Here is a 14,522-nt window from a genome sequence, read left to right on the forward strand (position 1 = left end):
ATGTTTATAGCAGCACTATCAACAGTAGCCAAAGTATGGAAAGAGCCCAAATGTCCATCAATGGATGAATGGATAGAGAAGATGTGGTGTGTGTGTATATATATATATAATGGAGTATTACTCGGCAATCAAAAAGAATGAAATCTTGCCATTTGCAACTACATGGATGGAACCAGAGGGTATTATGCTAAGCCAAATTAGTCAGAGAAAGACAAATATCATAGGAATTCACTCATGTGAGGACTTTAAGAGACAAAACAAATAAACATAAGGGAAGGGAAAAAAAATAATATAAAAATAGGGAGGGGGACAAAACATAAGAGACTCTTAAATATGGAGAACAAACAGAGGGTTACTGGAGGGGTTGTGGGAGGGGGGATGGGCTAAATGGGTAAGGGGCATTAAGGAATCTACTCTTGAAATCATTGTTGCACTATATGCTAATTTGGATGTAAATTTAAAAAAATAAATTTAAAAAAATAGAAAGAAAGAAAGAAAGAAAGAAAGAAAGAAAGAAAGAAAGAAAGAAAGAAAGAAAAATATGCTACTAAGGAATGAATGGGTCAATCAGGAAATTAAAGAACTTTAAAAATATATGGAAGCAAATAAAAATGAAAACATGACAGTCCAAACCCTTTGGCATGCAGAAAAGGCAATCCTAAAAGGAAAATACATCATAAATCAAACCTATCTCAAAAAGCAAGAAAAATCCCAAATACAGAATCTAACCTCACACCTACAGGAACTAGAAACAGAGCAGCAAAGAAACCCCAAAGCCAGCAGAAGAAGAGAAATAATAAGGATTAGAGCAGAAATAAACAATATAGAATCCAAAAACAAACAAACAGTAGAACCTATCAATGAATTTAAGAGCTGGTTTTTTGAATAAATAAACAAAATCAATAAACCCCCAGCCAGACTTCTCAAAAAGAAAAGAAAGAGGACCTATATAGATAAAATCACGAATGAAAGAGGAGAGATTACAACCAATATCACAGAAATACAAACAATTATTAGAGAATACTATGAAAAATTATATGCCAACAGACTAGATAACCTAGAAGAAATGGACAACTTCCTAGACATTCACACGCTACCAAAACTCAAATAGGAAGAAATAGAAAACTTGAACAGACCCACAACCAGTGAAGAAATTGAACTGGTTATCAAAAATCTCCCAACATTTAAGAGTCCTGGGCTAGATGCCTTCCCAGGAGAATTCTACCAAACATTTAAACCAGTCATGGTACCTATTCTTCTCACGCTGTTCCAAAAAAATACAAACAGAAGGAAAACTTCCAGACTCATTGTATGAAGCCAGCATTACCTTTATACCCAAACCAGTCGAAGACCCCACTAAAAGGAGAATTACAGGCCAATATCCCTGATGAACATGGATGCAAAACTTCCCAACAAGATACTAGCAAATCAAATTCAACAGTATATTAAAAGAATTATTTACCATGATCAAGTGGGATTCATTCCTGGGCTATAGGACTGGTTCAATATTCACAAATCAATCAATGTAATACATCACATTAATAGAAGAAAGAGTAAGAACCATACGATCCAGCCAATAGATGCAGAGAAAGCATGTGACAAAATACAGCATCCTTTCTTAATAAAAACCCTCAAGAAAGTCAGGATAGAAGGAACATACCTTAACATCATAAAAGCCATATATGAAAGGCCCACAGCTGATATCATCCTCAAAGGGGAAAAACTAAGAGCTTTCCCCTTGAGATCAGGAAATGACAGGGATATCCACTCTCACCACTGTTGTATAACATAGTGTTGGAAGTCCTAACCTCAGCAATCAGACAACAAAATGAAATAAAAGGCATCCATATTGGCAAAGAAGTCACACTTTCATTCTTCACAGATAACATAATACTCTACATGGAAAACCTGAAAGTCTCCACCAAAAAACTGCTAAAACGGATACATGAATTCAACAAAGTTGCAGGATATAAAATCAATGTAGAGATATCAGTTGCATTTTTATTCAACAATAATGAAGCAACAGAGGTATCAGGGAATCGACAATTGCACTAAGAACCATACGATGCTTAGGAATAAACCTAAACAAAGAGGTAAAAGATCTGTACACTGGAAACTATAGAAAGCTTATGAAAGAAATTGAAAACACAAAGAAATGGAAAAACATTCCATGCTCATGGATTGGAAGAACAAATATTGTTAAAATGTCCGTACTACCCAAAGCAATCTACACATTCAGTGCAATCCCAATCAAAATTGCATCGGTATTCTTCTCAAAGCTAGAACAAACAATCTTAAAATGTATATGGAACCACCAAAGACCCCAAATAGCCAAAGTAATGTTGGAAAAGAAAACAAAAGCTGGAAGCGTCACGATCCTGGACGTTAGCCTCTACTACAAAGCTGTAATCATCAAGACAGTATGGTATTGGCACAAAAACAGACACACAGCCCAGTGGAATAGAATAAAGAACCCAGAAGTGGACCCACAAATGTATGGCCAACTAATCTTTAACAAACAGAAAAGAGTATCCAATGAAAAAAGACAGTCTCTTTAGCAAATGGTGCTGGGAGAACTGGACAACAATATGCAGAAGAACAACACTGGACTACTTTCTTACACCATACACAAAAATAAATTCAAAATGGATGAAAGACCTAAACATGAAACAGGAAATCATCAAAATCCTAGAAGAGAAAACAGGCAACAACCTCTGTTGCCTTGGCCACAGCAACTTCTTACTTGACATGTTCTCCAAAGGAAAAGCAAAAATGAACTACTGGACCTCATCATAATAAAAAGCTTTTGCCCTGTAAAGGAAACAATCAACAAAACTAAAAGGTAACTGACAGAATGGGAGAAGATATTTGCAAAAGACATATCAGATAAAGGGTTAGTATCCAGGGGTGCCTGGGTGGCTCAGTCAGTTGAGTGTCGGACTTCAGCTCGGGTCATGATCTCCCAGTTGACGAGTTCAAGCCCCGCGTCTGGTTCTGTGCTGACAGCTCAGAGCCTGGAGCCTGCTTCTGATTCTGCGTCTCCCTCTCTCTCTGTCTCTCCCCTGCTCGTGCTCTCTGTCTCAAAAATAAAGATAAACATTAAAAAAAGTTGTTTTTAAAAAGGGTTAGTATCCAAAATCTATAAAGAACTTACTAAACTCAACACCCAAAAAACAAATAATCCAGTGAAGAAATGGGCAGAAGACATGAATAGACATTTTTCCAAAGAAGACCTCCAAATGGCTAACAGACACATGAAAAGATGCTCAACTTTGCTCATCATCAGGGAAATACAAATCAAAACCACAGTGAGATACCACCTCACACCAGTCAGTGGCTAAAATGAACAATTCAGGAAACAACAGATGCTGGTGAGGATGTGGAGAAAGGGGAACCCTCTTGTCCTGTTGGCGGGAATGCAAACTGGTGCAGGCACTCTGGAAATCAGTGTGGAGGTTCCTCCAAAAATTAAAATGTGAATTACCCTATGACCCAGCAATAGCACTACTAGGAATTTATCCAAAGGATTAGGGAATGCTGATTTATAGGGGCACATGTACCCCAATGTTTATAGCAATGGTATCAACAATAGCCAAATTATGGAAAGAGCCCAAATGTCCATCAAATGATGAATGGATAAAGATATGGTATACACACACACAAACACACACACACACACATACACACACACAATGGAATACTATTCAGCAATGAAAAAGAATGAAATCTTGCCATTCGCAACAACACGGATGGAACTGTAAAATATTATGCTAAGTGAAAGAAGCCAGTCCATGAAACACAGATATCATGTTTTCACTTATATGTGGAAGTTGAGAAATGAAAAAATATAGATAGATAGATAGACAGACAGACAGATAGATAGATAGATACAAACAGAAAGGGAGGGAAACCATAAGAGACTTTTAAGTACAGAGAAAAAACTGAGGGTGGAAGGGAGTGGGAGAACAGGGGGATGGATAAAATGGGTGATGGGCATTGAGGAGGGCACTCATTGGGATGAGCACTGGGTGTTTTATGTAAGGGATGAATCATGGGAATCTACTCCCGAAGCCAAGAGCACACTGTATGCACTGTATGTTAGCAAACTTGACAATAATAAATAAATAAATAAATAAATAAATAAATAAATAAATAAATAAATAAAATTTAACCAAAACTAAATAGCACTAAAAAAAGTTATTTATTGACACAAATTATACTAGTTATTCCATTCTTAAGTCAAAAATCAACAGGACAGGATTTATAAGCCTTACTTCAGTAAAAAAAAAAAAAAATTATAGACTCTAGATTTGACATATGGGTGTCCATTTTACAACTTTTTTAAACATTTTCTATGCTTGAAATTTTTCGTAATAAAATTTAAAAAATGTTTTTAATTAAATAGGACTATAAATTCAGTTATTCTAGCCACATCTCAGGTACTAGTTGCTACACATAGTAGCTGGTGGTTACCTTGCTGAACTACAGATAGAGGACATCTCCATTATCTCAAATAAGTTTACTGGCCAGAACCTCTCTAGATAATGTAGCTCAGGAGTACTGCACATATTCAGAGACTAATTCTTCCCAATAAGGTCATCCTCACTGTCCCGGGGCAAGTGAATCGTCACTACAAGGACTGCCCCCTTTAAAAAGTGGGGGTTCAGATGGAGAAAGAATACCAGGGGCATGCTTACTAAGAGAAATAATGAAAGACCAAGTCTATCAGAAAGACGCTGAAGGGGACTGAAAATCACGAGTGGAAACTATGGTCATTAGAAATTAAAATACACACACACATGTGCGTGTAAATTCTAAATTTTTAATAATTTGTCATGCTGAGAACTCATTTAGTTCCTACAGAAACACAAATATATTGTGAAATATCTTATTTACAAAATTTACTGTGAAAATAAGGAATACGGGCAGAATAAAAGATGTGTGTAACTTGGGGTGCTGACTTTACTCTTGTAACCCTTTAGGCATTATTGATTATACCAAAAATATTTAAATTTTAATAATTCCTGGGGGGTTGGTGATAAATGTAAAAAATCCAGAACCTTCTGTAAACAACTTCTATAGGCACCAAAAAATTAAGTCCCATTAGGTATGGAAGTAATAAAGGTAACACGTAATTGCCTTTAATGATGAAACTCTGGCTGCATGAAAGAACTTCTGCCATAGGATGTCCTACCATAACAATTCTTTATGATCTTAAAGTGAATAAAAAGACGTACCCTTCTGGAAAAAAGAACAAAAACAAAACAAACAAACAAAAAAAAACCACTCTCCATGCAGGCTTTGATATGTTTTATTGGAGCAAAATCTCAACAAAAAGTTGCTTTCATTTACAGAATTTAATATGTGTGAGGACTATCTAAACCACTTGGACCCAAGTGAGAAGAACCATTAAGCCTGTTTATGTATTTTCTTATTTTCAGTGGGCATACAAAACAAGAGTTTCACATTTATAAAAATCCCAATATTGTAAGTGACAAACCCATCCCTTAATTAAATATAAAAACAGCTTTTAAAAAAACATACAACTTAGATTGGTTTAATCTTGAAATGTAATCCAATAAGACTAAAAACTAAACATTTCAGGTCCTGTACCAAGTAGTAAAATACTCGAAGGCCTTCAGGATCCCTAAAATTTAAAAAGGTAAAAGTTACTTTTTTGTTCCTAAAATGAAACATATAATTTTGTAAGTTAATTCCTAAAACAAAATAAAAAACAAAACAAAGGAATCCAGGAGAAAGGAAGGATTTGCTGCAACTAAAATGAACATACTGAATAATTTTCATTTCCTTTCTCTATCTTTTCTACAAAAAATATAAATTTTATTCACCAGTATTCATTTCATACTCAAGTATTTATTTTCTTATCAAAGTAAGAACTATACATAGCAAAAATATATAAAGCAGATATAATTATAAAGATAGAAAAAATAATACTCATACTACTATAAAATGTCACTCCTTACAGAAAAACTATGAATATTTTGGCATTTCTCTATTTTCATAACTAAAAGCATTCCCTGGCCCTTTCTGATTAAAAAAATTTTTTAAATGTTTATTTTTGAGAGAGAGAGAGAGAGAGTAGCAGAATGCGAGTGAGGGAGTGGCAGAGAGAGGGAGACACAGAATCTGAAGCAGGCTCCAGGCTCTGAGCTGTCAGCACAGGGCCCGATTTGGGGCCTCAATTCATGAGCCGGGAGATCATGACCTGAGCCAAAGTCAGATGCTTAACCGAATAAGCCACCCAGGGACCCCTGTTCCTTGTACCCTTTTTAACGTTGTTTTCCATTACATGAAAAATAATTCGCAAATGATTTCTAATTAACAATTCTCTTTTTGTTAAACAGTTGGATTTTTCCCCAATTATAAGTACGACTCCAATGACCATTTTTATGACTAATAAAGCATTTTCATTATTTATAGTATTTCCCTAAAATAGATGCTCAGAAATGGAATTACTAAGTCAAAGATGAATTTAAAATGCTAGCACCTTTTGATGCACAATTATCAAACTGCTTTCCAAAAAACACTGTACCAATTTAAAATCCCACTTAGGATATGAACGCCAGCCACATCCTCACCACTGTGGGGAAATAAATGTGATAGTTTAAAAGTATCTGGTCGGTCTTTATTGTATCTAATAGTTACTATACATTCATTCCTTTCTCCTTTCCTCTAACATATATTTACCAAGTACCTATCCTGTGCCAGACACTGTGTTAACTTTGGAGAAAGAGCAAGGTTCTCATGGAGTTTATATTCAAGCCAGAAAAGCAAATAAATAAGTTATTACAATTTAGGGTGATAGGACAAAATACTAAGAAAACATTTTGAGGGGTAAAGAGAGAAAAGTAACTCCAAGTAGAGAAATTTTTCAGACAAAAACAACAGTATGTCCTACAAAGGCCCAGAGGAAACAAAGTTGGAAAGACAGAGGAAGCTAAAACCATCCTTAAGTTATAATGACTTTTTTCAAATTCTTTCAAATATTAAATTCAAAGATGAGGATGATGTGATAATGGATGATATAATCCAATAAGGAATTTTTAAACTCTGTAAAAAGATACCCAGATTTTTACCAAAAATAGCTATTACAACGTGGTCATTATTGTACACAGTTGTCAGATTAACATTCTTTTGATAATCACAAAAATACGCTGCTAACCACTTTGATAGCAAGCCTTTAATGACATAAAAGTTAGAATTACATCTGCATAATAAACTGATAGGATGCCACCGAAATAATCTTAGAAAACTGGCTACTGTTCTAAAATGAGCCTCTCTAATTAATTACGTCAATTTAGTCAAAAGACTTTAACATACTCACTTTGACTGATTTACATCAATAAGAGAACCTATTTTTGATGTGGTAAAAGAAATGTGTTCATCTCCAATTACAATTTCAAGTTCCTGAAAAAAACAAAATAGATTCATGTAGTTAATATAAAACTCCATCTCAGAAGCGTCTGTATTCTTGTTACCTAGAGGTCCCAATTGTAGCTGCGAGTTTTCTAGCAGTCATAGAGGAGAAAAAAAAAAAAAGAAAAGAAAAAGGAAAAGGAACTTGACCTGTTAGACATAAACTATGTCTATAAAATAAAAACCTCATCGAATGCTCAGGAGTCCCCAATATTAGGATCAACCAAGAACTGCTTTCCAGAGATCTCATAAAGAAAACACTATAAATATGAATGACACATGCACATTTCTTATGTCCATAAAAACTAAAGAAATAACTTTGAAGCACAATGTTGTAAAAATAATAATATGGGTAAAAACCTATTTTTAATAAATAAATATAAGCACACTCAACCATTCTACCAGAAATGCAGAGTATTAACAGCACCACTTTGGGATCTACTGTGTATGAGGCCCTGCTGCTAGGGACTTTAAAACATACTCTGTAATCCCTAAAATACCCTTATCAGGGTATTTGACAAATGCAAAATACAAGATTCATAAAGCATAGGGAAAAACATCAACATTTACAACCACTAATAAGTGACAGTACTCATATTTGAATCCTGGGCTGTTAACACTGAAAGACTCACACTTGTTTGACTTCACAAAACATTTAAAATCAAGCACTACTAAAACAAATACAACATACTGTAGACATTCTCAGTGTGCCATAATTACTGGATAAGTTTTTCTCTATATTTTATCTGCAAATCTAAAACCAATGATCAAGAGGCTCTGTCTGTAGTGATTTATCAGGTTAAATAACAAATGCCATTAAAGACAATCTCAGCTGTATGTCTGATCAAAAGACCTAATTACACACAGTTTATGGCACACACAATATGGAGAATTACCTAAGGCTCTCAATCAATCATAAAATCTTTGACTCAAAGATCCAATGGATGATCTCTGGAACATGCTTAACCCTCCCCACTAACCAAAACATAAACACATCATCAAGTGGGTACATAAAATACTGGGTTCTCCCAGAGTCTAAAAGAGATAAAAGGTTTACTGCTGTTGTCTGTTTTTTAGTACAAATGTACCCATTGCATAAAGCAAACTGAGATTTAAATTTATTTTTTTAAAGTGTTTCAATGCATAAAATAAATACTGTTAACTATTACCTTTGCTTTCCTAAATAATGTTTCTTTAAACAGAAGAGCTAAGTGACTGCTATAGAATGTCAGCATCTATTCGATTTCTCCACATTTTCTTCTAGAAGAAAGTAATATAAAGTCAAAGAAGGTGACATAAAGTATAATTCTTAGGAACATAAAAAAGTGAAATTAAGTGTTTCTTCCTCCAGGAATTGTATCTCATGTCTTCAAGAGTTGAAAAGACCCAATCAAACTATCTTTTTACAGAGTGAAATGAAACCTTCAAAGTTCTTCACAAGCCCTCTGAGAAACATTAATTACTCTAAAGGGAATATGAGGCAAAAGCAATGGTCAGTTCGAACAAAGACACCAATCAAATCCCTCTCCTGGGCATAAGGATGCAAACAAGGGTTCTCAAAGTTATAAAAATGAAGAAAGTAAATTTTACAGTCAATAAGAATCCTGTCTTGAATTTAACAAACACTGTACTTATTCCTAATAGAAGTAATACACAATAGAAATTATTCATAATAGCGTGAAAACATCATAGCTTTAACTGGGGAGGCTAGAGAGGACTGGTCAGAAAGAGGTCTAAATCTTGAGCTATGCATTGACTCCTTTACTACTCAGAGGTAGCACAGGAAATGAGCCTAAGTGAAACAAAATTAAACAGGATTTACCGGGTGCCTACTAAATGGAAAACCAAAGAACCAATGGTCTATTCTAAATAAATAAGGAGAAACGTAACAATGAATTATGTTACCAACTTTTAAGACGTATGCATTTAAAGAACCACTAAACACCAACCTGTCGGCCAACTCTGTCAGGGGGAGGCCACAAAGCATCATCTTCTTTTGTAATTTCACTGTCGTCAATGATTCTCTTCAGTTCTTCCATTACACTCTTGTGTACATAAGCCTGAAAATAAGTTCCAGTAAAAATTTCATGTCTATTTCTTCCCCCAACTCAGAATGAAATAATCATACAATGTTACAAACACTAAATATTCAAAGGGAGTATCAGGGAACAATCGAATGCTGATTCCAAAATTACAAGGTGAGAAAGAATCACTCATCCATAGGATTCTTCTTCATTCTCTTGCCCTTTCCTTGAATATACATTTGTCTCCAAATTTAAAAAAAAAAAAAAAGGTAATTTACACTAGCCTCCTTTTAAAACCCTGGATTCTGGACTTCATAACATGGGACTCAATTACCGGAGTGGTTAATGGTGATAGGGGAAAATCTATAAGGTGAACAGAGGCAAATACAAGTAAACATCACAGCTACTGTTCTGAACTTTTTCTTATCCCTAACTTTTGAGCTTTTTATTTAAATTCACACTGTGTTTAGCACCTGGGTAGCTCAGGTCATGATCTCAGGAGTTCATGAGTTTGAACCCCGCACCAGGCTCTCTGCTGCTAGGGCAGAGCCCGCTTTGGATCCTCTTTCTCCCCCTCTCTCTCTGCTCCTCCTCTGCTTGGTTTCTTTCTCTCTCTCACTCTCTCTCTCTCCAATAAATGAATAAAAACTTAAAAAAAATAAAATGCATATTGTGTTTAAATATTGACTATCAATTAGTTTTAAATAGTGAATGTGACATAAAGACAAAATGAACTAAATCATATGTTCAAAGGTGGGTCTACAATTTAAGATATTCAGATTGCTTCTTTTGATGTTACACATGCTACAGTTATATCTAATTTAAATAGAATAGTTATATCTAATTTAAATACTTATATCTAATTTAAATAGAATCCCTTTTCAATCTATAAAGTGGCTTCTTTATAGTAATATAGCCTTAGATGTAGTTTTGTAAATTCAAAAAAGATCTGAAAAAAATGGTCTAAATGTAAAAAATTAGACATTCAAAAAGAACTTACCTCCTTTCTGATCATGACATCATTTTTGTAATTGCTGTTGTTGGCATATCTAAGCTTTCCTGTGGGGAGTGGAAAAAAATTCAATCTATAACAGCAAAAACTGCTAAAAAAAATAAAGAAAGAAAGAAATGACACTGTAAGCAATTTTGAAGATAAAGACCATTTTACACTACCACTTTTTTTATTAATAGTTTCTGCCTTTTTAGCATAAGATCAATGCTAGATCTGTATTTGCTGGTAAAAAAAAAAAAAAGCTAAAGCTGAAGCTAGTCATTTTCAAATACTCCATACCTTCAACAGAATTTTTAAGTATTCAACATAATTTTTAAATATTTCATGACTTTGGGGCACCTGGGCGGCTCTGTCAGTTAAGCATCCGACTTCTTCAGCTCAGGTCATGATCTCATGGTTCATGAGTTCGAGCCCCGCGTCGGGCTCTGTGCTGACAGCTTGGAGCCAGGAGCCTGCTTCAGATTCTGTGTCTCCCTCTCTCTCTGCCCCGACCCCACTCATGCTCTGTCTCTCTCTCTTAAAAATAAATAAACGTTAAAAAATTTTTTTTCAATAAATAAATATTTCATGCCTTCAATATAATTGGAGGGCCTTTTTTTTAAGTTTATTTATTTATTGGGGGCGGGGGAGCACAAGCTGGGGAGGGGCCGAGAGAGAGAATCCCAAGCTGATAGTACAGAGCCCAATGTGGACTCAGTCCCATGAACCATGAGATCATGACCTGAGCCCAGATCAAGGGTCCGACACTTAACCAACTGAGGCACCCAGGCGCCCTTTAGGAGAGTTACTTTTAAGGCTCATTTGCTTAAGCTATTATCATGAACTAGACAGGGAATCTGAAAAAGGAACTAACATTTATTTTATTTTATTTTATTTTTTTTCAACGTTTTTTATTTATTTTTGGGACACAGAGAGACAGAGCATGAACAGGGGAGGGGCAGAGAGAGAGGGAGACACAGGATCGGAAACAGGCTCCAGGCTCCGAGCCATCAGCCCAGAGCCTGACGCGGGGCTCGAACTCCCGGACCGCGAGATCATGACCTGGCTGAAGTCGGACGCTTAACCCACTGCGCCACCCAGGCGCCCCTGACATTTCTTTTAAAGCCTATGTTTTATGTCTTCATTGGTCCTAAGTGATTTGCCCAGAGCATTTAATCTAATCGGTGCTTCATCTATCCATGGTTGAGAAAACAGAGTTCAGTTACTTGCCCAGGGACACAAAGATTCAGATCTGGATCCACCTTCTTCCAATACTCACACTTTCCCTACTACTCCAAAATGTTCTCTATACAATATGGCAATGCTAATATTTTAGCACTGTCACTAGGATGCATATGCTATGTAATGCTTCTAGATAAAAAGTAGGCCAGTTAGCTGACCTATAGTTAATTTTAATCCATCGTTGACTTTTGTACTCCCTGATGCATGCTTCTCCTTATGGCTGTAGTCAGTTGCTCAGGGACAGATGTAATATGGTCCTGATCTCTGATGTTACCCTAATGAGGTGATCCCCTCACTACTGAAGGAAGTATGTGGAATGGTGTGATGGCAGATTACTGGATGAGAACCACCGTCCTGGCATGAGATTTCCCTGATAATATCACATTGCTTAATTTACGTGACTGGCTCAACAGGATATAGGCAAGCTGAAAGCTGTTCACAGGCAAAGACACTAAGAAGATTATCACCTAAAAAAAGAATAGATGGAGCATTCAGGTAAATTTGGCTCCTTAGCTAAACTGAGAAGAGACATGGGGAGAACAAGGGAGAATAAAGTGATTACAGTTTCTAAATTGCATGGCTGTAGTTACCTTGAGTTCTTCCTTCAACGTCTGATTCTCTTCCTCTTTTTTTAAAGTAGGCTCCACGCCCAGCGTAAAGCCCAACACAGGGTTTAAACTCACACGACCCTGAGATCAAGACCTAAGCTGTGATCAAGAGTCAAACACTTAACCGACCCACATGCCCCTTCTCGACTCTTTCACTCCCACAGAACTTTGCCCAAAACATATCGCACCACTCAATATCCACGCTGTTTTATGGCTAGTTTCATGTCTGTGTCGCCCACCAAGACATAACTCCTTCATGGAAATTAGAGTCTTATTCATTACTGTATCCTCAATTTTTGTATTTACTTGTTGCCCAGCACATAACACGCATTCAAAGAAGGAAAAGCCTAGGCGGGTGGACTGCCCAGGTTGCCAGGAGAGTTCAGTATACAGTAATACTTCTCTTTAGAGAGAATCGGGGCTGTCAAAAGATAGACTATGTTGCACCTACACGGCAGCAGACCGTTCACCCTTTGCTCATGCTGTTTTCAGCAGTCTGAATGGTTTTCTCCCTCACAGGCCCAGAACATCCTATTCTCATTTAAAGACTCATTTGGGGCTCCTGGGTGGCTCCATCGGTTAAGCTTCCGACTTCGGCTCAGGTCATGATCTCTCAGTTTGTGGGTTCGAGACCCGCATGGGGCTCTGTGCTGACAGCTCACAGCCTGGAGCCTGCTTTGGATTCTGTGTCTCCCTCTCTCTCTGCCCCTCCCCTACTCATCCCCTGTCTTTCTCTCTCTCGTTGTCTCTCTCAAAAATAAATAAATGTTAAAAAACTAAAAAAAAAAAAAAAATCATCTTGAAAGAGGGCTTCAGCTGCCTCCATTGTGATCTCAAACTTTTTAGTTAAGTTCCTCCTTCCAGCTTGTCTCTCGGCTCCTGCAGAAGACCCTAAGGGCAAAGTATCTCCTAATGGGAACCAAAACTACCCCCTCAAGCAACAAGGACTGCCCGGAGCCAGCAAGACCTCACCTGGGATTGAAATCCAAGACAATGATCAATTTAAAATTCAAGGTCCACCGGCACAGAACCCACCCACCTTTGCCCCACGTTTTCCTTACATAAACCTGGAAGTATTTTTGGCATTTTAGAGACGTCTTTGAGAAGCTAGTCCGCTGTCTTCCGGTGCTGGCCTCTCTGAAATAAACTTTCTTGTTTCACCATCAGTAGATTCTCTACCTTTGGATTTGTCAACGAGCCTCCGATTTGGTCTGTTTGGGAACCCGGGAGACAAGTGCTCCTGTAGCCCTGCGCACCAGCTGCAATTTCAACTGTTACCTTCTCAAGGAAGCTTTCCTTGACGCCTCCTACACGTAGCCCTCACCATCCCCCTCTTTTGTATTCTTAACGCATCCTATGGCAAACAACTGTATTTAAGCACCCTAAACACATCATTACATTCATTTTTCTACACTGAAAAGCTCCCCTCTTCTGAGCAGGTCCTTTTCCTACACACGTGGCTTGAGAGGCAGGGCCTGGATGAATACAATGGTTGAATGGGGAGTCCGAAAATTAACTGGTCACCGGAAGACCTTCAGCATCCCTTGGGCCTCGGCACGATGGGATGTTCTTCAAAATGTTCAGGTATGACGTCAAGTACACGAGATGCCTTTTCAGGTCCCTTCCGGTGCGCGGGATGCAGGATTCTGCTTACCCCCAAGTTTTCAGTATCTGGCAGGGTTCGATTTTTCTGAATTAATTTACACCGATCAATTTTCTTTTCTTCACGGAACCAACGTACGCCTCGGATAGACTTTCGTTCGTGTGTATTTCGGCTCTAGTGGCCCCAGCCCCCACCGCAGGCTCGCCAGCCCACGGCGGACGGCTCAGCCCACCCCGCCCCCTCCGCGTCCTCTGCGCTCCGCTTCCCCCCAGCCGCGCAGCGCGCTCGGCGGCGGCGCCGCTCCCCTGCTCACCGTCTGGCCGAAACTCGAACTCCAGGAACTCGTGTCCAAACTTGCCCTTGTGCCCTACGTAGTAGCGCAGGTAGAAATCGCTGGCCATAGCCATTTTCGTCCCCCTGAAGCCCGCCCGAGGCCTGGCCGACGTGCCGCCCGGCGCCTGGTAGTGACGTCATCGCCCAGGGTAAAAGCGTCGCGGCGGGCGTGCCTTTCTGGCCCCCGGTGACCGGAGGAAGGCGGGAAGGCGGGTTCTCCCGGGAGAGACTCGGAGGCGCTGGGGAGACCTGAACTTGGTTTCGCAAGGTTGGAAGAACATTTT

The 14,522-nt window shown here is 38.0% G+C and overlaps 1 protein-coding gene across 3 annotated transcripts; it reads right to left on the bottom strand.

Annotated features, from left to right (window-relative positions):
* Window positions 1-5,295: 5,295 nt before the first annotated feature.
* MAGOHB (mago homolog B, exon junction complex subunit) lies at window positions 5,296-14,403 on the bottom strand. 3 transcript variants are annotated; one of them, XM_027035566.2, is made up of 5 exons: window positions 14,219-14,396; window positions 10,462-10,564; window positions 9,387-9,497; window positions 7,346-7,428; window positions 5,296-5,647 (listed from the first exon to the last, which is right to left on the bottom strand). In XM_027035566.2, exons 1-5 carry the CDS (start codon window positions 14,377-14,379, stop codon window positions 5,548-5,550), a joined length of 558 nt encoding a protein of 185 aa, XP_026891367.1. In that variant the 5' UTR covers window positions 14,380-14,396; the 3' UTR covers window positions 5,296-5,547. The 3 variants fall into 3 exon arrangements, with proteins under 3 accessions (XP_026891367.1, XP_026891368.1, XP_026891369.1); XM_027035567.2 differs by having other exon boundaries at window positions 10,462-10,520; window positions 14,219-14,392; XM_027035568.2 differs by lacking the exons at window positions 5,296-5,647; window positions 7,346-7,428 and adding an exon at window positions 7,435-8,697 and having other exon boundaries at window positions 14,219-14,403.
* Between the last annotated feature and the right edge of the window lie 119 nt (window positions 14,404-14,522).

Source organism: Acinonyx jubatus, chromosome B4 (assembly GCF_027475565.1).
Source record: "Acinonyx jubatus isolate Ajub_Pintada_27869175 chromosome B4, VMU_Ajub_asm_v1.0, whole genome shotgun sequence".
Classification (NCBI taxonomy): Eukaryota; Metazoa; Chordata; class Mammalia; order Carnivora; family Felidae; genus Acinonyx; species Acinonyx jubatus.